The 24,089-nt window shown below is 37.5% G+C and overlaps 1 protein-coding gene across 5 annotated transcripts in view; it reads left to right on the top strand.

Moving 5' to 3' along the window:
- The window catches only part of HisT (Histamine transporter), a 111,304-nt gene that overhangs the window by 49,399 nt on the left and 37,816 nt on the right, over positions 1–24,089 (top strand). For 4 of the 5 annotated variants that reach the window (XM_067776950.1, XM_067776953.1, XM_067776951.1 and 1 more), the window contains exons 6-8: positions 2,990–3,085; positions 19,090–19,231; positions 19,326–19,510. In XM_067776950.1, coding sequence (XP_067633051.1) covers positions 2,990–3,085; positions 19,090–19,231; positions 19,326–19,510 — 423 coding nt within the window. The remainder of the gene's footprint in view (positions 1–2,989; positions 3,086–19,089; positions 19,232–19,325; positions 19,511–24,089) is intronic. The other variant, XM_067776955.1, reaches the window with a different exon arrangement.

Below are 24,089 nucleotides of genomic sequence, written 5' to 3'. Positions count from 1 at the left end.
TCATGGCCAAAATAATGTTATATCAATTTTAAAAATCGGACGTCAAATAACCAAGTTACAACGAAAAAGCCTTTTCGGCTGTATTTCGAAGGATCAAAAAAAAAATAAAACAAAAATTTCCGAAACCCTCTCAACATAAACTTTAAATTTAGGAGCAACTTTTTTTTTTGTATGGGGACCAACCCAGTCTAATACACAGTATACTTGTCGTGGCATAAAACGTCACTATCAATGGCGTACGAAAATATCTTTTGCCTTCAGCCAGCCATACACACGCAGTAAATACTGTAAACTGTGCATGGCCCCAATGTGCAGATTGAATCTCATCTTGCATTATTATGCTATAGTTTTCAGCAAAATGTGTCCCACCCATATCTGTCACGGGTGGGACATATTTCACTACTGCATATCTCTTAAATAACTTTTCAGAAAAAACGAACTTCCAATAGTGGTATACATTCGTAATATAATTCTAGTTTTAGGCAATAAACACAAAAAAACGGCTTAACACTAATAAGGAAAAAAAGAAATTTTGTTTTTTTTTTGTCACGGGTAGGACAAGGCCGATACTGTTTTATTTATTGTCCAAATAAAACTTAGCCAATGTGAGATAAAACTAAATTTTGCTAAATAAGGCGAGCTCCTGTATTTATTACAATTATCATTCACTTAAATTGAGAACCACAAACAATTTGACAGCTATTTCAAAACTACCTTATTCATCCTTACAAAAAATGCGGGCCAAATACTTTGCTTTAAAAAGTGAAAAAAGTCATTAAAAGTGTATTTAATTTTAAAATTTGTTATTTTTCGGATGCGTTAATATATTTAACAGAGTTTTTCGCAAGGGTTTGTTAGTTTTAATAAATAACAAATTTTTGGTCTGAGGTTCTCTTTCTCATGGAAGCTCCCATGAGCATTATATTGCTAACACTGATAGCAGTAATCTTTTTGATACAGAACCGCCCCTAAAACAAATGCTCGTAAGAAGAAATTTTTTCAAGCACTGTAATGATATGTGGCAGCAGCACTCAAGTGACCCCTCAGTTGATCACAAGAATGAATCTGCATCAAAAGCGGACCTTCATCCTCATCCGTACAGAATCGCTAACCTCTTTTGTCAACTTACGGCCAAAGAACGCACTTACAAGAGCCAAATAGTTTCGTCTAATAGGAGACAGCAATTGCAACAAGCTTCTTATAAGTCTTAACAATCGGTTGTATGAGGGATATATGATATAGTGGTCTGATCCAGCTGGTTCCGACAAACGTCTAATCGGATACATTAAAATATGCCGGCTAACCAAATTTTATCAAGATATGTATCTTAAAAATTGAGGGACTAGTTTGCGTTCAAACCGGCAGGCAGACATGGCGCAATCAAACCTGATTGTCAATCTGAAGATTTCGGTATACTTATTGGTAGGTCTATCTCGTCTTCTTTAAGGACTTACAATTTTGAGATTCGTTACAAGCTTAATATACCATTTCATTATCATGAGAGGTTAAAGGGTTAATTCTGTTTGTTTACAACTGTTGACTCAATAGTCCATTTTATTAGATTCACATACAACTGTCAATCACACTTTGTTGAGTACACTTTGATAAATTCATTTTTCATGATCACTTAATTATTGCTAAAATACATTTACCCTTTCTTTAAATACAATTGGAATTGATGTAGTTCTAAATAAAAAAAAAAACTTAAATTTTTTCGTTGTTGTATTGTTATCGTTCTTCCAAATAATATATATCAATTTATTCTCATACTGCTTGATTTAGCAAGTTAAATGGTTTGCACAAATATGAAATTATTCGTTATCTGCTCGTTATTTATCAGAGACCTAACTTAATTATTATTTAAAATTTTGAAATTGAAAACGATGCCCAAATTGAAAAATGTATCAAAAACGTTGCTGTTTTGTAATAATTTTCCAACGAAAATACAAATATATTTTTTTTAATAGAGCAACTCGCAGTTTCAACCAGGGCGGACCATAGGGAGAAAGGTGTTAGAGGCGTAGGTTCCACATTACAATTGAAAAGATGGTTGGTGTCATATGGGGACACATCGCATGCAGGACATACGTTACGTACATATGTCGGGGTTGATTCTGAAAAAGTAAGGGTTTTAACTATTACAGTATCCAGAACGAAGTTAGGCCTGAGTGACTCGTTCCTCCCTTGGTAGTCTGCTTTCTTTTTCGGTAAGGGTAGGATAAGGTATATTCGCACGGCAGCCGCTTCTATGTACCGTAGCGACTCGACACTTTTTTCCCAACCAAGGGTTGTAATTTCTGTGTGACCCCAATCGTGTGAAAATATTTTGCCTAAGCGTTAATATACACAGTCGACCGTCTGTCCTTCCGCTCGGCCGTTAACACGATAATTTGAGCAAAAATCGATATATCTTTACTAAACTCAGTTCACGTACTTATCCGAACTTACTTTGAATGAAGATGATGATGAAGAAAATGAAAAAGTTCTGCAGGGCGAAATCAAAAGCCCTAGGAATCTTGGCAGGAATACTGTTCGTGGTATGACATATATAAATAAATTAGCGGTACCCGACAGAAGATGTTCTGGGTCACCCTGGTCCACATTTCGTTCGATATCTCGAAAACGCCTTCACATATACAACTAAGGGCTACTCCCTTTTAAAGCCCTCATTAATACTTTTAATTTGATACCCATATCGTACAAACACATTCTAGAGTCACCCCTGGTCCACCCTTATTGCGATATCTCGAAAAGGCGTCCACCTATAGAACTAAGGCCCACTACGTTTTAAATAAACATTAACATCTTTCATTTGATATACATGTCATACAAACACATTCCAGGGTTACCCTAGGTTTATTTTGCTAAATGATGATTTTCCCTTATTTTGTCTCCAAAGCTCTCAGCTGAGTATGTAATGTTCGGTTACACCCGAACTTAGCCTTACTTACTTGTTTTTTTACATTTCTTTTCATACTTTCAATTTTAGGTATGCATTTTGTCATTGCCAGCCCAAATCGCTGCCGTTTGGTTTGGACCTCATCAAGTGTCGTCGGCCTGCAGTGTGGGCGTCTTTGGAAATCAGGTGAGTGCATACTTACGTTATTTATGACAACGTGAATTTCCGAACTCTAAATATATTTATACTCAGTTGAGCAGAGCTCACAGAGTATATTAAGTTTGATTGGATAACGGTTGGTTGTACATATATAAAGGAATCGAGATAGATATAGGCTTCCATATATCAAAATAATCAGGATCGGAAAAAAATTTGATTGAGCCATGTCCGTCCGTCCGTCCGTCCGTCCGTCCGTCCGTCGGTCCGTCCGTCCGTCCGTCCGTCCGTCCGTCCGTTAACACGATAATTTGAGTAAATTTTGAGGTATCTTGATGAAATTTGGTATGTAGATTCCTGGGCACTCATCTCAGATCGCTATTTAAAATGAACGATATCGGACTATAATCACGCCCACTTTTTCGATATCGAAAATTTCGAAAAACCGAAAAAATGCGATAATTCATTGCCAAAGGCGGTTAAAGCGATAAAACTTGGCAGATGGGTTGCAGTTATGACGCAGAATAGAAAATTAGTAAGATTTTGGACAATGGGCGTGGCACCGCCCACTTTTACAAGAAGGTAATTTAAAAGTTTTGCAAGCTGTAATTTGGCAGTCGTTGAAGATATCATGATGAAATTTGGCAGAAACGCTACTACTATTACTATATATGTGCTAAATAAAAATTAGCAAAATTGGATGAAGAACACGCCCACTTTTTAAAAAAATTTTTTTTTAAATTCAAATTTTAACAAAAAATTTAATATCTTTACTGTATATAAGTAAATTAAGTCAAAATTCAACTCCTGTAATGATATGATGCAACAAAATACAAAAATAAAAGAAAATTTCAAAATGGGCGTGGCTCCGCCCATTTTCATTTAGTTTGTCTAGAATACTTTTAATGCCATAAGTCGAACAAAAATTTATCAATCCCTCTCAAATTTGGTAGGGACATAGATTCTATGAAGGTAACAGTTCTCTGTGAAAATGGGCGAAATCGGTGGAAGCCACGCCCAGTTTTTATACACAGTCCACCGTCTGTCCTTCCGCTCGGCCGTTAACACAATAACTTGAGCATAAACCGATATATCTTTACTGAACTTAGCCCACCTACTTATCTGAACTCACTTTATCTTGGTATAAAAAATGGCCGAAATCCGACCATAACCACGCCCACTTTATCGATATCGAAAATTACGAAAAATGAAAAAAATGCTATTATTCTATACCAAATACGAAAAAAGGGTTGAAACATGGTAACTGGATTGATTTATTGACGCAAAATATAACTTTGGAAAAAACTTTGTAAAATGGGTGTGACACCTACCATATTAAGTAGAAGAAAATGAAAAATTTCTACAAGGCGAAATCAACAGCCCTTGGAATCTTGGCAGGAATACTGTTAGTGGTATTGCATATATAAATAAATTAGCAGTACCCGACAGATGATTTTCTGGATCACCTGGTCCACATTTTGGTCGATATCTCGAGAACACCTTCACATATACATCTAAGGGCCACTCGCTTTTAAAAGCCTCATTAATACCTTTAATTTGATATCAATATCGTACAAACACATTCTAGAGTCACCCCTGGCCCACCCTAATGGCGATATCTCGAAAAGGCGTCCACCTATAGACCTAATGCCCACTCCCTCTTAAAATGCTCAGTAACACCTTTCGTTTGATACCCATATCGTACAAACATTCTAGAGTCACCTCTGGCCCACCCTAATGGCGATATCTCGAAAAGGCGTCCACCTATAGACCTAATGTCCACTCCCTCTTAAAATGCTCAGTAACACCTTTCGTTTGATACCCATATCGTACAAACATTCTAGAGTCACCCCTGGCCCACCCTATTGGCGATGTCTCGAAAAGGCCTCCACCTATAGACCTAATGCCCACTCCCTCTTAAAATGCTCAGTAACACATTTCGTTTGATACCCATATCGTACAAACATTCTAGAGTCATCCCTGGCCCACCCTAATGGCGATATCTCGAAACGGCGTCCACCTATGGAACTAAGGATCACTCCTTTTCAAAATACTCATTAACAGCTTTCATTTGATACCCATATCGTACAAACATATTCTAGAGTCACCCCTGGTCCACCTTTATGACGATTTCTCGAAAAGGCGTTCACCTAAAGAACTAAAGCACATTCCCTTTTAAAATACTCATTACCGCCTTTCATTTGATACCCATATCGTACAAACACATTCTAGAGTCACCCCTGGTCCACCTTAATGGCGATATCTCGAAAAGGCGTCCACCGATAGACCTAAGGCCCACTCCCTCTTAAAATGCTCAGTAACACCTTTCATTTGATACCCATATCGTACAAACAAATTCTAGAGTCAGCCCTGGTCCACCTTTATGGCGATATCCCTAAATGGCGTCCATCCATAGAACTATGGCCTACTCTCTCTTAAAATACTCTTTAATACCTTCCATTTGATACACATGTCATACAACCACATTCCAGGGTTACCCTAGGTTCATTTTCCTACATGGTGATTTTCCTTATTTTGTCTCCATAGCTCTCAACTGAGTATGTAATGTTCGGTTACACCCGAACTTAGCCTTCCTTACTTGTTTTTATTAAGTTTGATAATAATTTGATTTGCAATCAAGCGTAAACTGTTTCCCTGTTTTTTGTCAATTATACAGTTAGGTTTTCTTTTATTGAGCGTCATAAAAAACTGTAAAGTGAACACTATTTTGGTACGAATGTCGTAACTTTTTTAATTACTTTTTCATTTTAAAAGCAGCCATGAAATGAAATTTCTCATTGGTTTCCCTCGCATTGGTATCTCGTTTCTGCGAACTCAGTTGTCTGAATAAAAAGTCACTTTACATTTTAATTTGAAACTTTTTCTCTCTGCTCATCTGAAAGCATTTTGTTTCCAAAACAATTTAAGTGCTTGAGTAGACGTGTTAGCGCATGTCCTTCGTTTGGAAGAACGTTATCAGTGGCAGCGAACAGCAGTAAAACTCTTAGTGGGGGGTATAATAGCAAAGTTCAACTAGACTGAATGAGGTTGACCACACCCAAGACTCAACGAATATCATTGTGCTTAGTGCTCATTTGCGGAAAAACTGTAGACATGTACGTAAATATGATCCCGTGTGAAAATATTTTTTCAATTACTATCAAACCACCCAATTTTTATAAAGGCAAATTTTATGCAACATTAAAAAATAAAGAAAAAGACGGAGGACATAGACTTGAAAGAACACATCTTACACAAGAAGCATATAAGAGAGAGCTTGAAACTAATATATAACATTGCTGCAAACAACGGATATAAAAAAGCACTAGCAGATAAGCTCAGAAGGGCGCATGCAGACGCAAAAAGAAATAATGAAAAGGAAAATAATAACACCTGGACGACTATGACATATACTGGAAAAGCAACATATGTATAAATTGGCAGCTTTTTTAAAAAATACAACATTAACACAGCGTTCAAAACATCGAACAATCTAGGGCGGAAACTAAGAACTAACACTAACTCCGAGGATCCGTTTAGCAGACACGGCGTATACAAGCTTACCTGTGAATGCCAACATAGTTACATAGGACAAACAAGACGGCAAATAAGAACAAGGTTCAGAGAGCACATTAGAGATTACAACAAAAAAACACGGAATCCAAACATTAGACCAGAGTCTAAAGGGCTAATTAAACTTCCTTAGTCGTAACCATACCCATATCCATAATCATCTCCAATGTGATCGATTAATGGTGCCTTAACCTTAAAATCGTGAAAATTTCATAAAAATGAAGAAAACGGAAAAAATTACACAACGTACCCAAAACAATGTGTTTAGGCCACCATAAAATATAATATATACAAAAAGTTATTAAATTCACCAACTCAAATATTTTTAGGTTATGGATATGGCGAGAAACCAAAAACCAATTGGTTGGCTATGGAATGGTTGTGGCGTTAGGGTTATAGTATGGCACCATTAATCGATTACATTGATTTCCATAAGGTAGGTTCGATCATTTGTTTTATCTGGTTATGGTTTTAAGTCACCATTAGTTGACACTTAACTTCGCGAATCACATGGTTGGAAATGATTGTTCCACAGCAAACACCAATAAAACGGTTAGGGTTCTTCACATACAAGCAAAAGGCCGACGTCTCAAGGTACTCGAAAACATGGAAATCTACAAACAGAAAACATTCGACGGTAGAATAATAAACGAACAGATAAACACAATTTCCGACACAATATTCGAGCCTTTAAAATTTGTTTACCAGAAACAAAGCAATCACACATGTACACAAGACAAACACACAACTACAAATAGACACAAAACAATAAATAAATAATAGGAAAATTAACCAGGGGGTACCACAAGGTGTTGGCCTATTCCCGTTTCTATTAAATTTCTACATATCAAAACTCTCTTCCCCACCAGATGGAATTACAATCATTTCCTATGCCGACGACTGCACAATTATGTCAACGGGATATGGCCCTTCTATTGACGAATTAGTTTCTGAGATAAACAGCTATCCGCTTGATGTTTCCCTGCCACCACGGTTGTTAGGGAACGTCTCCATAAGCACTATAACGAAATCCGGCACCTGCCGACACAGCCGTTTGATTCAGACAAGCATAAGGAGGCCCTAAACAGAATTCACACAGAATCGGTAAATGCCTTTGCCAGGACGCGCCCGGTGAACCCCGTTATCAATATACAATATCCTACTCTTGCAGAAGAAGAAAGCACACTACCAAGGGAAACACGACCTCTACAACAACAACAACAACACGACTGGAAGAAAATACAGGTCTGCCAAATTCTCGCCCTCAGAACCGCTACAGGCTGTGCCTCTTATGTCCCCAGAACACCACCTGCACAATGAGGCGAGAGTACTCCCCATTGGGGAGAGAAACAAAATGCTGAACAAACAGTTTCTGTTAAATACCCAGAAACGTGGCATTCCGACAGACATCTGATTGATGAGGCTACACTTCCCAGGGGCTTAAGGGGTCATCTCCGAAATCATTATGAGGAAATACGGCACCTGAGAACACAACTGTCTGAAGCAAAACACACAAGCGGGTCCTCAGTGATATCTACAAACAGGCGTCGGACCTCTATGTCAGGAATTTACCGGCAAATCCAGTTCTTAAAGAAAATTACCCAGAACTCACAGAAGAGGAACGCACTCTCCCTAGGGATACGCGCGTCACTCTAGCTCAACTTCGATCTGGATACTGTAACAGGTTAAACTCTTATTTGTCCAGATTCAACCCCGACATATAAAATATAAGTCCTACATGCGTTGTGTCCCCACATAATACCAACCATCTTTTCAATTGTAATGTGGAACCAACGCCTCTAACACCAATCTTCCTATTCCTATTCCTGTTGCAACTGCCAGTTTACTTTGACTCCCGTTAGAGGACTTTGATATCAATTTGTGAGTGGTCGTGCTCATTGAATGGAGCGAAGCACTGTTAACACCAGGCATGCTTAACGAACGAAACTATATCATTTCGTTACGATAATCAACGTTAATAAACGAAACGAAGTCATTTCGTTTCGTTTATTAACGTTAAGAACGACAAATTAACGTTAATTTGACGATCTTAACGTTAATAAACGAAACGAAGTGACTTCGTTTCGTTTATTAGCGTTGATTATCGTAACGAAATGATATCGTTTCGTTCGTTAAGCATGCCTGGTTAACACAACGGCATTCCATGGAAAACCGAAAATATTCGCCGATTTACGAATTGCTCTTCTCCTTAATTTTCAAGCAAATATATTTGAAAAGTTGAAAACTCAAACAAGCACGAATGTTAAAAGTATTATAAAGTAACCTCCATAATGCAATAATAAAGGCGATGTCAACAATATAACCTCGCTTTTTCGGCAGCTCTATTTGCCAGTAATTATTTGTATTACAAAAGTAAGAAATTTTGATTTCGTACAAAATTCCTCAAAAAATTGTGTTTTCTGCAAAAACTGTGCTTTATTCAAACAAGTTGATTGTATGCATCGGACAGATCCAATGTGATGAAGATTTGTCCAGCCTGCATCGAAGCAAAAATATGATCAATTCTATGCAACGGATATTTGAAATTTGACAAGAATTTATTAATAGTGGTTTTATAATCCCCACATACCCTTAACTTACCAATAGGTTTGATCACTGGGACTAGAGGCGTAACTAAATCAGAATGATCAACGGGTATCAAAATACCACTCTAAATGAGTTCATTTATTTGGAACTCGAACTTTGTTTTCCAGGCTAAAGGAATAGTACGGGTTTATAAAAAATTGGGGTCGCTTCGTTATCTACTTCAAAACTTACAGTTCCTAATTTGTATCTTCCTAATCCAGTCTTGAAAACTTCAAAAAATTCACTTTTAATTTGATTTATAATTTCATTATATGAGTTCACGAAATTAACACCTGTCATTGAAAAATATTTATTTTCAACTAGCTCGAATCCAAATGCACGCAAAAAATCTCTGCCTAGCAAGGTAAATCTGTCTGCCTCTGTTACAATTGGTTTTCCAAGAACTGTTTGGCCATTAAAACTACAAGTTGCTTTAAATTCAGGATTCGTCTTCAATAATTCGTCACCATAATCTATCAATGGAAGTGTATATGGTCCGAAACTTTCATTTGAGAAATCTTTACGAAAAGTGCGTATTGACATTAGTAGCTCATAAAGCTACTGACTTTAGGTCGTTCAGTTTCGCTATTGATTGAAAAATTGGAGAAGTCCCAGCCGGTCAGACAATCTACATACATTAAATATTATTATTACTTATAGAATTTATAGAATTATCGGCATCAATCTAATTCGTATCCCGTTTTGTTTTTACAAATGCAATTTCACTTGTTGAAAATTCCGGCATTTGCGAGGAATGAACCATTTTTATAAACGGTTTTATTTAGCTTGACTTGACAGGCAGGCCGCACGGCCGCATGCACGGCCGATGTGAACGAATTTTGTAATTGAAATTTAAGTAACTTCCCGATAAGCTACAAGCATTAAACTTGGAATATAGTTCAGAACCCGATGACAATGCAATAATAAGAAAAAATTCCCGCTAGGTGGCGCAAGGATCGAGATATTCACAAAAATCGTATTTGTGGTCCGATCTGGCTCATATTTGGAACACATAATACATACAATAGAAAGCGACCTATGAAAAAAATCGCCGCTAGGTGGCGCAAGGATCGAGATATTCACAAAAATCGTATTTGTGGTCCGATCTGGCTCATATTTGGAACACATAATACATACAATAGAAAGCGACCTATGAAAAAAATCGCCGCTAGGTGGCGCAAGGATCGATATATTCACAAAAATCGTATTTGTGGTCCGATCAGGCTCATATTTTGAACACATAATACATACAAAAGCGTGCAATTACTGCAATTACTGGCATATGCTGATGACATTGATATCATCGGCTTAAACACCCGCGCTGTTAGTTCTGCTTACTCCAAGCTGGAAAAAGAAGCGGTAAAGATGGGTTTGATGGTGAATGAGGGCAAAACGAAGTACCTGCTGTCATCGAGCAAAGAGTCAGCGCATATGCGCCTTGGCAACCACGCTACTGTTGGCAGCCATAATTTCGAAATAGTAAAAGACTTCGTTTATTTGGGAACCAGCATCAACACTAGCAACAACATCAGCACTGAAATCCAGCGAAGAATCAATCTTGCCAATAAATGCTACTTTGGACTAGGTAGGCAATTGAAAAGTAAAGTCCTCTCTCGGCGAACGAAAATCATACTCTACAAGTCACTTATCGTACCCGTCCTGCTATATGGGGCAGAAGCATGGACCATGACAACAGCAGATGAAGCGGCTTTGGGAGTGTTCGAGAGAAAAGTTCTTCGAAAGATTTATGGACCTCTACGCGTTGGCGATGGCGAGTACCGAAGAAGATTTAATGATGAGATGTACGAGCTATACGCAGACATCAACATAGTCCAGCGAATTAAAACGCAGCGGCTGCGCTGGCTAGGCCATGTTATGCGAATGAAAGATGATGCTCCGGCCAAGAAAGTGTTTCTATCGGAACCCGCCTATGGAAGCAGAGGTAGAGGGCGGCCCCCACTCCGTTGGAAGGACCAGGTGGAAAACGATTTAAACTCCCTTGGTGTGACCAATTGGCGCCGGTTGGCGGAGCGAAGGAGCGACTGGCACGCCTTGTTGGATGGCCATAACCGTTTAGACGGTTAAGCGCCAATTAAGTAAGTAAGTAAGTAATACATACAATAGAAAGAGACCTATGAAAAAAATCGTAGGATCGAGATATTCACAAAAATCGTATTTGTGGTCCGATCTGGCTCATATTTGGAACACATAATACATATATGAATAGAAAGCGACCTATGATGTCCGATTTGGCTCATATTTGCAAGAAATATTACATACAGTCCGGTAGAAGTGACATCAAAATATTTTGGAGTCGGAGGAGGATCAAGCATACGTGGCGCAGAGTCTAGTAAAGTCTTTGGAAGGATAATGTATTGAAGACTTAGATTGTAATAAATTGTCAGGAAATAGTCCTTGTAATAATGAGTCACTAAATGAACTATTAAATAAAGACTAAAAACTTGAAAATAGAATAATTAAAAAATTTTTTTTTAAGTTAAATGGTTTTATTGAAAACAATACTTACATGATGTAATAATAATACCAAAAGCTATAAAATAATTAGGTAGGTCCTAGGTACTAGTCATCACACTCCTCATCAATCTAGGGCGTTGATCAGACAATTAAATAAAAGCGCTGGACGCGTCAAATTTCTATTGATCATATATAAGACCAACTGAACCTTAATCAGGTTATGCTACGCCTCACATTTTTAGAAATTTCACGCGCCCAACGCTTTTAGTTAATTATCGTGTTAGTATTGTTTTCAATAAAACCGTTTAACTAAAATTTTTTTTTTAATTATTTTATTATTTGCTCATTTTCCGGCATTGTGAAATATTATTTCAATAATATAATATTTAATATATTTTAACTACTCGTCAATCAATGGTAATGAAAAAGAAAGAGATTTTATTATTTTATGTACTAATTTACAATCGTATCGCTCATTTACTTCAATAGTGTCATAACTCAAAAAACATGAATTTCGAGTTAATAACATACAAACGTACCCAATAACATGATCTATGTTATATAAAAAAATCTTTGTGATCCGTTTAAAATTGACCACGTGCTATAAAAATGAAAATATGCGCAACATATGGCAGTTAAAATCTTTGAATGGCTCTCTTGGAAAAGTATGTTTTTTGAGTTATGACGCTATTGAAGTAAATGAGCGGTATGACTATACAATTTTTATCTGATGGTAAACGTCACAAAGAATTGTAAAATATTGCTCATGCGCCATGGTCCCCTAGATGCTACAAAAACGATGTGATGCATCAATCTATACATATAAAAACACACGTGTATACATTGCACCACCGCACATGTGTTTACACAAAAACATATGGGCAAATTTAGCGTCACTTGTTTTTTTGGTCTGCGTGTAAATTTAACATATAAAGTTTATTGCCAGCGACTAGCATAGTGAAGGACCTTGAGAATAATTTTCTGTTACCAAACGTCATTTGAAAATTAGTAAGAAGATTTTGAATTTTCCAAAAAAAATTTATTTGCATTTACATATATATATATATACATAAATAACATTCACATTCATGAAGTAATCAAATATTCAGAAAATAGAAAAAGAAATAAAAATTTGCATACAAATAAAAGTTTTAACCCGAAAGAAAGCAGCGACGTAACCCTTTGGCCGATAAATCCCATTTAGATTACTCTTACACTAAACCAAGTAAATTCCGCCTTTAACATGTCGCTTCTATTTGAGAATTTATTACTCTTTTTCCTTGAATTGATTAAACGACTTCCTTACTTCTTTCATGTGAGTTTATTGCATTTCGGCAAAACTCAAGGATATAGCCGGTTAAAGATCAACTAGGCGGGAAGTGAAGATGTACATGTATGTGTATGTATGTAAAGAATACGAACGCTTGCACTTCTGAACTGTAATTAATATAAATATAATCGTATGTTAAAATATTTGCTGTCATCGACGATATTTTAATTTCTGCTAAACATGCACTTGTCCAATAAAAATCACCCAATTTGCCTCTCATGCCATGTACTAACCAGACATAAACTTACAGATGTTTACATGCATGAATTACAGAAAAACTTATACTAAACTTATGTATGTGCTTCCATAGATTGCTGTAACAAATGTCCTTCTAAGACAATCTATGTGGTTATAGAAATGTATGTATCTTGTTGGCGTGTCAATGTATTAGATACCAACACACTCTCATACAAACAAGCACACGCTTTACATACGTTAATGCATATTTACATACACATGCATGCATACATGCATTTGTATGAGTAATGTATTTGATTTCCTTGCACCTCGCTCCCTTGAATGGAAAAGTATGTGTAGAAATGTCAACTGCATTGCAAATACCAGCAACAACAAATCTCTTAATATGACCTTGCGCCTTTCTCAATGCTAAAGCGGATTCACTCGCATTTGAGCGTTTTGTTCATTTTATTTGGTTACAATTTTTTATACAAGCTTTGACACATAAGAATTTGAGGTGGTTGCAGTGCACTTAACCTTACATACTAACAAATTTATTCATACACATGGCTCAGCCACACAACTACGCTACACATATTCGTACTTTTAAAATAGGTACCGTTATTTATTTGTATGCGATTTTATGTTAGAAATTCTATTTTTAGCGCTTTAGGCCGATTGTCGTACCAACTACGAACGATGGCGACTAAAGAAAAGCAATAACAAATTCATCCGCAAAAGATGAACGCAGAAATTCCATTTCATACGAATTTAGTATAAATTTTATAAGTAAATTAAAATGAAAATTTTGTTGTTAAATAAAAGCCAAAATCAATTTTCAAAGTCGCAAGTTCATTTGAAATTGGAAAATTGGTCTGAATTTGTATTTAGTTGCTAAATTTGCTGAATGGCATTCATTGTAGTTGCATAAATTAGGTCACCTAAATCATGGTAAGAAGCCTCGGCTGGGATCTCTTTTTTCTGATGAAGACCAAACGGAATGAGCGGACTCCAGTTGCCCGGCTTTTTGATGTACTGATGAAGGCAATTGTTGACATCTCCGCCTTTGAGGAAGACAGCTCCGAACGGGTTGAGGTTGGTTGACTTTACCGCAACACGAAACCAAATTGAACACGATGGCAGGCAAATTATCAGTGTGGTAGATATGCGCTAGCTACGAGGTCCACAAATCGACACGAATCACTACCATGTGGGTTTTAAGAAACGCATATTCTCCTTTGCATCGAAGAAAGTGCATGCAATGATGCTGCTCCCGGAACAAATAGATGATGATTACCCCATGCGACTCGCTCAACTGCTCACTAAGAACCATTTTCGGCCTGATGTTATCGCCCAACAGTGGGAGCACACCGTGGGTTTCCAGCAAGCTCGGAAAATAATTTCACGCTGCTTTGGAAAAAACGAATGCCGCTGACTGGCTGGAAGGAATAATGCTGTTCAAATATGAAGGCTTAGAGTTGCTGAGGCATGTCTCCAGATTGGATTTAAGTGTGCTTTGCCATAAAAAATACAATCCCGCAGGTTTTAGCTGGCACTTCGTTGTGAGAGACAAGTGAAGGTGCTCTCAATTATTAACCAAAAAAAAAACGTTTAAATATATGTGAACATTGTTGTTGAATAGTGGCACACTGTGCATTCTCGTTGTAGTAATAAGAGCAGCGCAAGAATTACATTTTATGATTGTTTGCCATCCGTTCTTGATTCAATCTTGACCTTCACTTTTGCTCTAGGCTGGCTGCTCCCTTTGTTATCACCATATTTAGTATGAAACCTTATGTGCACACAAAGTTCAAGTATTTATTGGCAAATTGTGCACACTTACACATTTTAAAAGATCCTTATGCTGGTGGGTGTGTACTGATAATTATGCAATCAATTGTAGTTGTAGCGAAGTGCATTTTCTAATATACAGCAATTCGCATTAATAATTTCGTGTTCTTAAAAAAGCCACTTAATGAATTCGATGTGCACTTTTTGGCAAATATAAGGTAGTGTAGTTGTACGTACGCACACATGTGTAATTCGTAGTGTGCAGGTATCACTTGAAAAAAGGTATTATATTCGAATTCACTTTCTACTCTCAACCGAAGACATTTAGTTATGTTAAGTCTTTACTTTACACTAAAATATTTTCTTTTCACTTTTTTACAATTCATAAATCACGTTCGATCGCCATTTTGGTGGGTGGTTTATGGTTTAATGGATTTCATCATGATAAAATGAATTATTGCACTCGGTGCATTGTTTCTATAGCAGTGTCCAAAATGTCAATTTTTTTTTTCAGTGAGTGAAAATTTTATGGTTTACGAGCGCCACTAAATTGATTACACTGAATATAAATTTTGAAACCAGCTGCAACTTCCGCTGGCGCTATTTAGCTGCGTCTATCGAATGTATGTGTATGGGGTATTATGACTCAATATGTCCGCTGTTGCATGTGTAAACAGGACCAGATTACGGATGGGCAGTATGCCAATCTGAAAATGTCCTGAGTGACAGCCATGGAAGAAAAGAGAAAGCTCAAAACTGCATGTCACAATAGAGGTGATAGGGCCATGCTTACATAACAATCTCGCTTTCTCCTGCTTGTAGTCATCCTCGTAAGCCTATGCGTATAGACACATATACATACAGTAGTATTTACATATATAAACGATTCATCAAAGTCAAAATGCACATTGCTGTGGTTGGCTTTTCTGCAATGCTCTGAATAACTTTTAATTTATTCAACTTAGCTGAACAGTCCTTGAATGCATCGCCATTTATGTATTAGCCTTTACCCACGACTCAGTCCGTTGGAAAAAAATAACAGATACAATTTCTTGGAGCTTTAATTTTATTTATAGGTTGAAAATTTTCCGGTTTTCCTAAATCGCTTAGACCCACATATAGCTAACCCAAATTCCAAATATTATTGGTCTCGATTAGAATTGTATTGATTTGAAAAAACTGTTCTAAGTGAAGGGAGGAAGAGGTGTTTGTAACGTAGCGTTACAATAGTATGACCCCCACCGTAACCCTTTTTCTCCTACGCCTGAGACCCCCACTCTAACCCTTTTTCACTTACGCCTGAGAGTATACATAATTTGCACACGGCACGACAACATCAGCAGTTACATACCAATGCATGCGAATAGCATTTGGCAATAACAAGAATTGCACACGGCACGCCAACTCAAAATAGTATAAAAGAGGACGAATTGGCTGTTGTCATTTCATTCCTCGCAGGTCCCTCTACCGCCACAACTGAGACAGTACCCGTACCGTCAGCCGCCCGCTATCCGACCGCCGTTGCACTGCTACCGTCAGCCGCCCGCTATCCGACCGCCGTTGCGCTGCTACCGTCAGCCGCCCGCTATCCTACCGCCGTTGCGCTGCTACCGTCAGCCGCCCGCCATCCTACCGCCGTTGCGCCGCTGCTACGACGACCGTCAGCTGCCCGCTATCCAACCGCCGTCGTACCGCTGCTACGACGACCGCTAGCCGCCGTCACCTTATCAACGTCCATCCAGTTCGCTGGTGCCGTCACTGCGTCTATACCACTACATCCATCCGTCCGCTAATACTGTCTGCCGTCCAGCCCCCGTTCTAATCCCGCCACTGCGCAAATCCCGCTGTGCCAATCCGTCCGCCAATACTGTCCGCCGTCCGGCCGCCGCGCTGATCCCACCGCTGCTCCCGGGCAACCGTACCAACCCGCCCGCTACTGCACCGCCGCTAAACCACCGTACCGACCCCTCCGCTATTACTACGCCTGTTAGCCGCCGCCTCCATCTTTGTAGTGAAAGCTGCTGCCCTCACTACCCATCAAGCCGTGTGTATATGTGTATTCGTCATTAACACATAACAACTGTGTTCTTATTAAGTGGGGGTTTGTGGGACCTCTACTTGACCCTGGATTGACTGAATGTTACCTCAGCCTTCGACAAAACCCACCTCATATGTTTATGCAGATATAGCAATAGTATGATACTAAAATAATCCCGAAATAATCCGTAGATGGTTCCGAAAAAGTCTTGAAAAATCCAAGAAAATTTTTTTTATTTATTTATTTATTTTAATTCCAAAATGAACTGGAGATATTTTTGCAATCGTGCCGAAAACAATATTGAAATGATTCGCAAAAAGCCCCAAAACGGCCCGGAATGGTCCCGATATGTTTTCCTATATGTCCGAAAAGAATCTCAAAATAATCTGAAGATAGTCTCGAAATGATCCAAATATTCTCCAAAAATAGTTCGGACACGACTAGCGATAGAACGATACGAGTACTGAGTGAGTAGACTTATTAAGAGCTTTTGATGCAGTTAACCACGGCACGTTAGTGCAAGACTTGTTAGGGTCCCCTCTTCGTCCTAGTCTCAAAAGGTGGACCGAAAATTATCTGTCTGGTCGGCAGGCATCGGTGCAGTTCAGGAACGTAACATCTAAACCCAGAAGAATTAAACACGGTGGTGTTCTATCGCCGCTTTTGTTTAACGTCTACATATCGAATTACTCTACCGACTATCAAAAATACTGGATGTGACGTGACGTTCGATCAGGATTTACATCTTGGCGAGCATGCATCCATGATTGTACCTAGAATCCAGAGCCGTACAAAATCCTCAAATCTGTTGTTGGCAGCACTTCCGGTAAAGATAAAGAGACGTTCATTACCACTTAAAATGCAATTGGCCGGCCGCTAAGGCCGGTGCAGTCAACGCCTCTAACACCTCTTTCTCTGTGGTCCAACCCTATTGAAACTGCAGGTTTCTTTGGACTCCTGTTAGAGGATATTGATGGCAATTTGAGAGTGGTCGCACCTATTGGATGGGGCGAAGTACTGTTACAACAACAAAAACCGGTGCAAAGTACATAAGTTCTATTCAATTAATCTCTCCACAAAACGTTTAATGCCGATTCTGAACGGCATCTGCAAGGCGGTTGAATTTTCACTGGGAAGCTTTTCATGGGAGAAATACACTCAGAGTGCTTGCCACACCCCTGTCGAGGAGCGACTCTTTTTAGAAAAACTTATTTCTAACTGAACTCGATACCCTTTACTAAGTATGAGTACTAGCATCGATACTTTGATCCGAGTATTTTATACGAGCACCGGTATCGAAACTTTTACTTAAAGTTCTAACACTAAACACGACCCCAAAAGCAATCGCGGTAATAACCCAAAAATTATCCCAAATAAATATTGAAATGGTCCTGATAAAGTATCGAATTTCAAAACTTTTCTGGAATATGTAGTTCCGAAATGATCCGATTTTGTTTCCAAATGAATCCCAAAATAGTCCCAATAATTCAAAGAAAGGTTCGAAATTATTTCGCATTCCTCCAGCTCAAAGATTTGTAGCAGATATGGAATTTGATCGTATCACAAATGATCCTAATAAGAACGGAAGGGAATTTTAATTCGTATATTTATATGACCGCAAGAATCAATATAATTGGTCAAAGTTAATATACTAAAAGTTATAAGCATTACAATTAACGATCAAAAAAAGATTACCATTAATTTATTCATGAGATCTTTAGAGACTACTATTTTTCTGTCAAATTTCATCGAACTCCCTTAATCGGCTCTGACGTGATTGAGTCATAAAGACGATTCAAAAAATAATTAAACAATAACTCTTCCCAGGAGGCGTGGGAGCCCCATTCAGACTGTTTGCTGGCTGCGTGTGGATCAATTTCAACCTAATCTGTTTCGAATAAATTTAAAATTTTTGTTCACAATCGCTAAAAGTAAAACACATGCAGCTCGATCTTTTTAATTTTGAGCAATCAGCTGTTAGTTGCGCTACTTGTTAAGGTTTACAATGATCATTACTTTGTTCTTTTTACATAATTTAATTCTTTTCTCCTTTTCCCATTGCAGCTGGGCATTGCCGTGGGCTTTGTGCTGCCTCCTATTTTAGTAGATAACTCGGATGATCTTAGCGCGATTGGCAGCGATTTATTGTTTATGTTTTCCAGTTTTGCAGTCTTTACAACAATCTTATTGGTGCTAATGTTTTTATGTAAGAGAATATTTCATGCATTAAAGCGTTCTTAAGTGGTTAATTTTGGAATTTCATGTTTGTTTAATTTCGACACTTTTTATTACATCACTAGTTTTTAAGGATAAACCGCCAACACCGCCCAATCCAAAGCGCCAAAATACGCAATCGACAACCCCTGAGGTCTCATTCATGGGATCACTGAAGAATTTGGTTCTCAATCGGAATTACATTTTATTGCTAATTTCGTATGGCATGAACGTTGGTGTTTTTTATGCTATATCAACTCTACTGAACCCGGTAAGAATAATACATTTATTAATTTTGTTTTTTTTTTTGCTTTTTGTGCATGCAGACACTTATGTACATTAAGGTGGGCCAAAAAAAAATATCAGTTTTTCCTTTCGGTAGAGGTTAAATTGTTTTCGCCCAAGTTAGAAATTCGACCATCTCTAATGATCTAAATTTGAAAAAATAATGTGACATATTTAAGCAATGTTACTTTTGGATATTTCAACAATACTACAAGAAATATTGCTGTTGTTATGAAAATATTTTAAAAGCAAAACAGAAATAAAAAGTGTGTGCGGTAAAATTTGATTGTTTATTTCTTGTTCACCAAATATTTCCCGAATATTTTTATACTCAGTTGAGCAGAGCTCACAGAGTATATTAACTTTGATTGGATAACGGTTGGTTGTACAGGTATAAAGGAATCGAGATAGATATAGACTTCCATATATCAAAATCATCGGCATCGAAAAAAAATTTGATTGAGCCATGTCCGTCCGTCCGTCCGCCCGCCGTCTGTCCGTTAACACGATAACTTGAGTAAATGTTGAGGTATCTTGATGAAATTTGGCAGGAACGTTGTTCATATTAATATATGTATGCTTAATAAAAATTAGCAAAATCGGAAACCGACCACGCCCACTTTAAACAAAATTTTTTAGGTCAAATTTTAACAAAAAATTTAATATCTTTACAGTATATAAGTAAATTATGTCAACATTCAACTCCAGTAATGGCATGGTGCAACAAAATACAAAAATAAAAGAAAATTTCAAAATGGGCGTGGTTCCGCCTTTTTTCACTTAATTTGTCTAGGATACCTTTAATGCCATAAGTCGAACAAAAACTTACCAATCCTTGTGAAATTTGGTAGGAGCTTAGATTCTAGGACGATAACTGTTTTCTATGAAAAAAGGCGAAATCGGTTGAAGCCACGCACAGTTTTTATACACAGTCGACCGTTTGTTCTTCCGCTCGGCCGTTAACACGATAACTTGAGCAAAAATCGATACATCTTTACTAAACTCAGTTCACGTACTTATCTGAACTCACTTTGTATTGGTATAAAAAATGGCCGAAGTCCGACTATGACCACGCCCACTTTTTCGATATCGAAAATTACGAAAAATAAAAAAAAATGCCATAATTCTATACCAAATACGAAAAAGGGATGAAACATGGTAATTGGATTGGTTTATTGACGCAAAATATAACTTTAGAAAAAAACTTTTTAAAATGGGTGTGACACCTACCATATTAAGTAGAAGAAAATGAAAAAGTTCTACATGGCGAAATCAAAAGCCTTTGGAATCTTGGCAGGAATACTCTTCGTGGTATTACATATATAAATAAATTAGCGGTACCCGACAGATGATGTTCTGGGTCACCCTGGTCCACATTTTCGTCGATATCTCGAAAACGCTTTCACATATACAACTACAACCACTCCCTTTCAAAACCCTCATTAATACCTTTAATTTGATACCCATATCGTACAAACACATTATAGTCACCCCTGGTCCACCTTTATGACGATATCTCGAAAAGGCGTCCACCTATAGAACTATGGCCCACTCCCTCTTAAAATACTCTTTAATACCTTCCATTTTATACACATGTCATACAAACACATTCCAGGGTTACCCTAGGTTCATTTTCCTACATGGTGATTTTCCCTCATTTTGTCTCCATAGCTCTCAGCTGAGTATATAATGTTCGGTTACACCCGAACTTAGCCTTCCTTACTTGTTATAGTAATCATTAATCTATTTGTAAATTTCAAGAAACCGCATATGAATCAATGTAAATTTCATGAGCATTTTTAGCCACCGGGATTTAAGTTTCACACCTACCAAGTAAAATAAGTCTATGATTCAGGTATTGACTGCATGGCCTGTTTGTAATTGGCATCATAATAGAATATCTTGGACAATTACTGCATATTTCAGTAGGAATAATTTGTAATTGTAAGTTGAATAAATATGAAAATATTTATTACATTTCAGCAATTTTAAAGCATTTCAGTAAAAATATTCCTTAAATATGTCATAAACATGCTAGGGCCAGATTAACCGTCAACGGGGCCCTAGGCAACCATCAACTTGGGGCCCTTTTTTCATGTCCGTTCCCAATTATATCATCAATATCGAGTCGCTCCTGTCGCGTTGTAGCTCTTTCAGCAGCTTTGATTCTTTTTAGTTGCGAGAAGGATCGTTCGGCAGAACAATTTGTGATCATTAATATTAAAAAAATCCAAAGAGCTATTTCTGTATAAGGAAATACATCGGCTAATTGATCTTCCATTAGAATCTTACACAAATGGATATGAGTTTTTTGTACATCAGTGTATCTGGAGTTCACGTAACTTTGGAATTGTTTCATTTCAATGAAATATTCTTCCAAATCTCTAGAATAAAAACAAACTAAGTTATTTATAGCTTCGTGGAGGTATCTAACACTTGGAGAAAAGTTGTCCTAAAATCATCGCAAGGAGAAAATTCTACTTCTGGAACACTTCCGTCATTGGGTTGTTTTTTTCTACGAAGAGTACGTTTTACGATTTCTGTATAACCTACACCAGGTAATTGATTGAAACTAAACTCTCTTCTTCGATCCGTACAAAAAAGCACACGTTTGCAAATCTGCTTTTTCACTTTACAATGACTTACTCACCGAACGCATAGCAGTCAAAATAGAGTTCCATAAAATCAACATGAAACTAAATTTGAATTTTTCCATTTTATTCGCGATACACGTCGCCTCATAACGAGTAACAGTATTTTGTAATTCATCATCAGCAATGATTTCTAGAGCCTCTAATATGATATCAAATGAATCGTAAACTGCATTCGTCGCATTCGAATGTGCTTCCCAGCGTGCAGTTTACAATGTCTTTAAAGTTTTCTCATTGTTTATTTTATTTTTTAATACGCCCCAACGATAGGTGGAAGCAGAAAAAATTATATGTCTGCATAAATGCGAAAAATCTACTGCATAAAAACAGCACTTCAGAGCATGCTCTCCAACCAAATTAAGAGAATGCGCGGAATAGGGAACATAGATCGCATTCTCATTCAACCTCAATATTCTTGCTTGCACACCTTTATAATTTCCGGAAATATTTAATGCGTTGTCATATGATTGCCCTCTACAATTTTGAATATCTAAATGTTATGTTTGTCGGGTGTTAGCCGTAGCTAAATCTTTATTAAACATAAAATAACATACAATTTACAGGTCATAATTACATAAAAAAACAAATAAATATATAAAGTCTTACCGCGTATTTAATTACCAGTTGTTGGATGTTCGGCAGACAGAAAAGGAATATGTAAAGTTATGTCCTTTGACACTTATTTATACATTAGCGATGTCACATACATATTTAAATGAACGGCACAATACAATAGTAGATACTTATACAAATACATTTGACAAGTGAACATTTTCGGAATTTAATCTACAATTAAGGGTTTCCAACATCCCTTTTTCTTTTAGTTAGATGGTAATCTGGAGTCCAAGCTGGAGGTCTCGTTGATCTTCTTAACTCTTGAGAAACTGCAGGTGGTTCAGTAGTAGACTCTCGAGCATCTGAAGGTGTATCATTGCTAACTGCTGTTAATGATTCGTTAACAGGAATTTCTATATTCGGAGACTGTGTCTGTTCCTCGGCTGGATTACTTAGCGTTGACTCTTGCCCTGTGGCAATGTCACTTTCTTGAACTCTTGAATTGGTTGAATCGGAATTCGAAGTTGTTGGCTTAGGTGGAAGCTCAAAATAATCATATAAAATATCCAATGTGTTGTTTGATGTTTTTACGAATCTTGGTCGAAGCTGGTTTGAATGAGATTTTACCGCTCTAAATATGTCAGAGTTTTCGATTTTAACCTCGTAGTTAACTTTGCCTAGAACCTTTATGATTTTTCCGGGTGCCCAATAAGATTGGTTAAGTTTATATAACTTTGCGTAAACTAGATCTCCAACTTCATAATTTCTTTCTTTAGCTCCATGTCGCTTATTAAACTGTAGTTCCATGTGTTCGTTACGTGACTCATTGGATGGCTTCGAAATTTTAAGCATGTCGAACTCTGTACGTAGTCTTCTCCCAACGAATAATTCAGCTGGCGATTTCCCTTGCGGTGCATTGCGATTGGGTGTGGTGCGATATGTTTGCAAAAACGTTTGTAAAATTTGGGTTGGCGTTCCCGCGTCCTCCAATTTCTTTAAAGCTCGCTTAAGTGTGTCCACAAACCGTTCCGCTTGACCGTTCGACTGCGGGTGATACGGCGCTGTGAATGTATAAGCGATACCATGACTTTTGCAAAAATCCGCAAACATTTCACTGGAAAATTGTGTACCATTATCGCTGAATCGGATGCTCTGCATTACGCCGTGAAGAAAGAGTTATTTTTGGTAATGTTTTAGCAACAGTTGCACATTTTTCACATGATTGAATATACTGCTTTATATCTTCATCTATACCCGGCCAGTATACATAACTTCGTGCTAGCGCTTTTGTGCGTTCAATTCCTTGATGACCTTTATGCAGTTGCTTTAGGATTCGATTGCGAAAACACTTGGGAATAA

The sequence above is a fragment of the Eurosta solidaginis genome, chromosome 3 (genome assembly GCF_040869045.1).
Source record: "Eurosta solidaginis isolate ZX-2024a chromosome 3, ASM4086904v1, whole genome shotgun sequence".
In the NCBI taxonomy this organism is placed as follows: Eukaryota; Metazoa; Arthropoda; class Insecta; order Diptera; family Tephritidae; genus Eurosta; species Eurosta solidaginis.
Note: the sequence above shows the minus strand (reverse complement) of the source record. Positions and strands in the feature narration are given on the sequence as shown.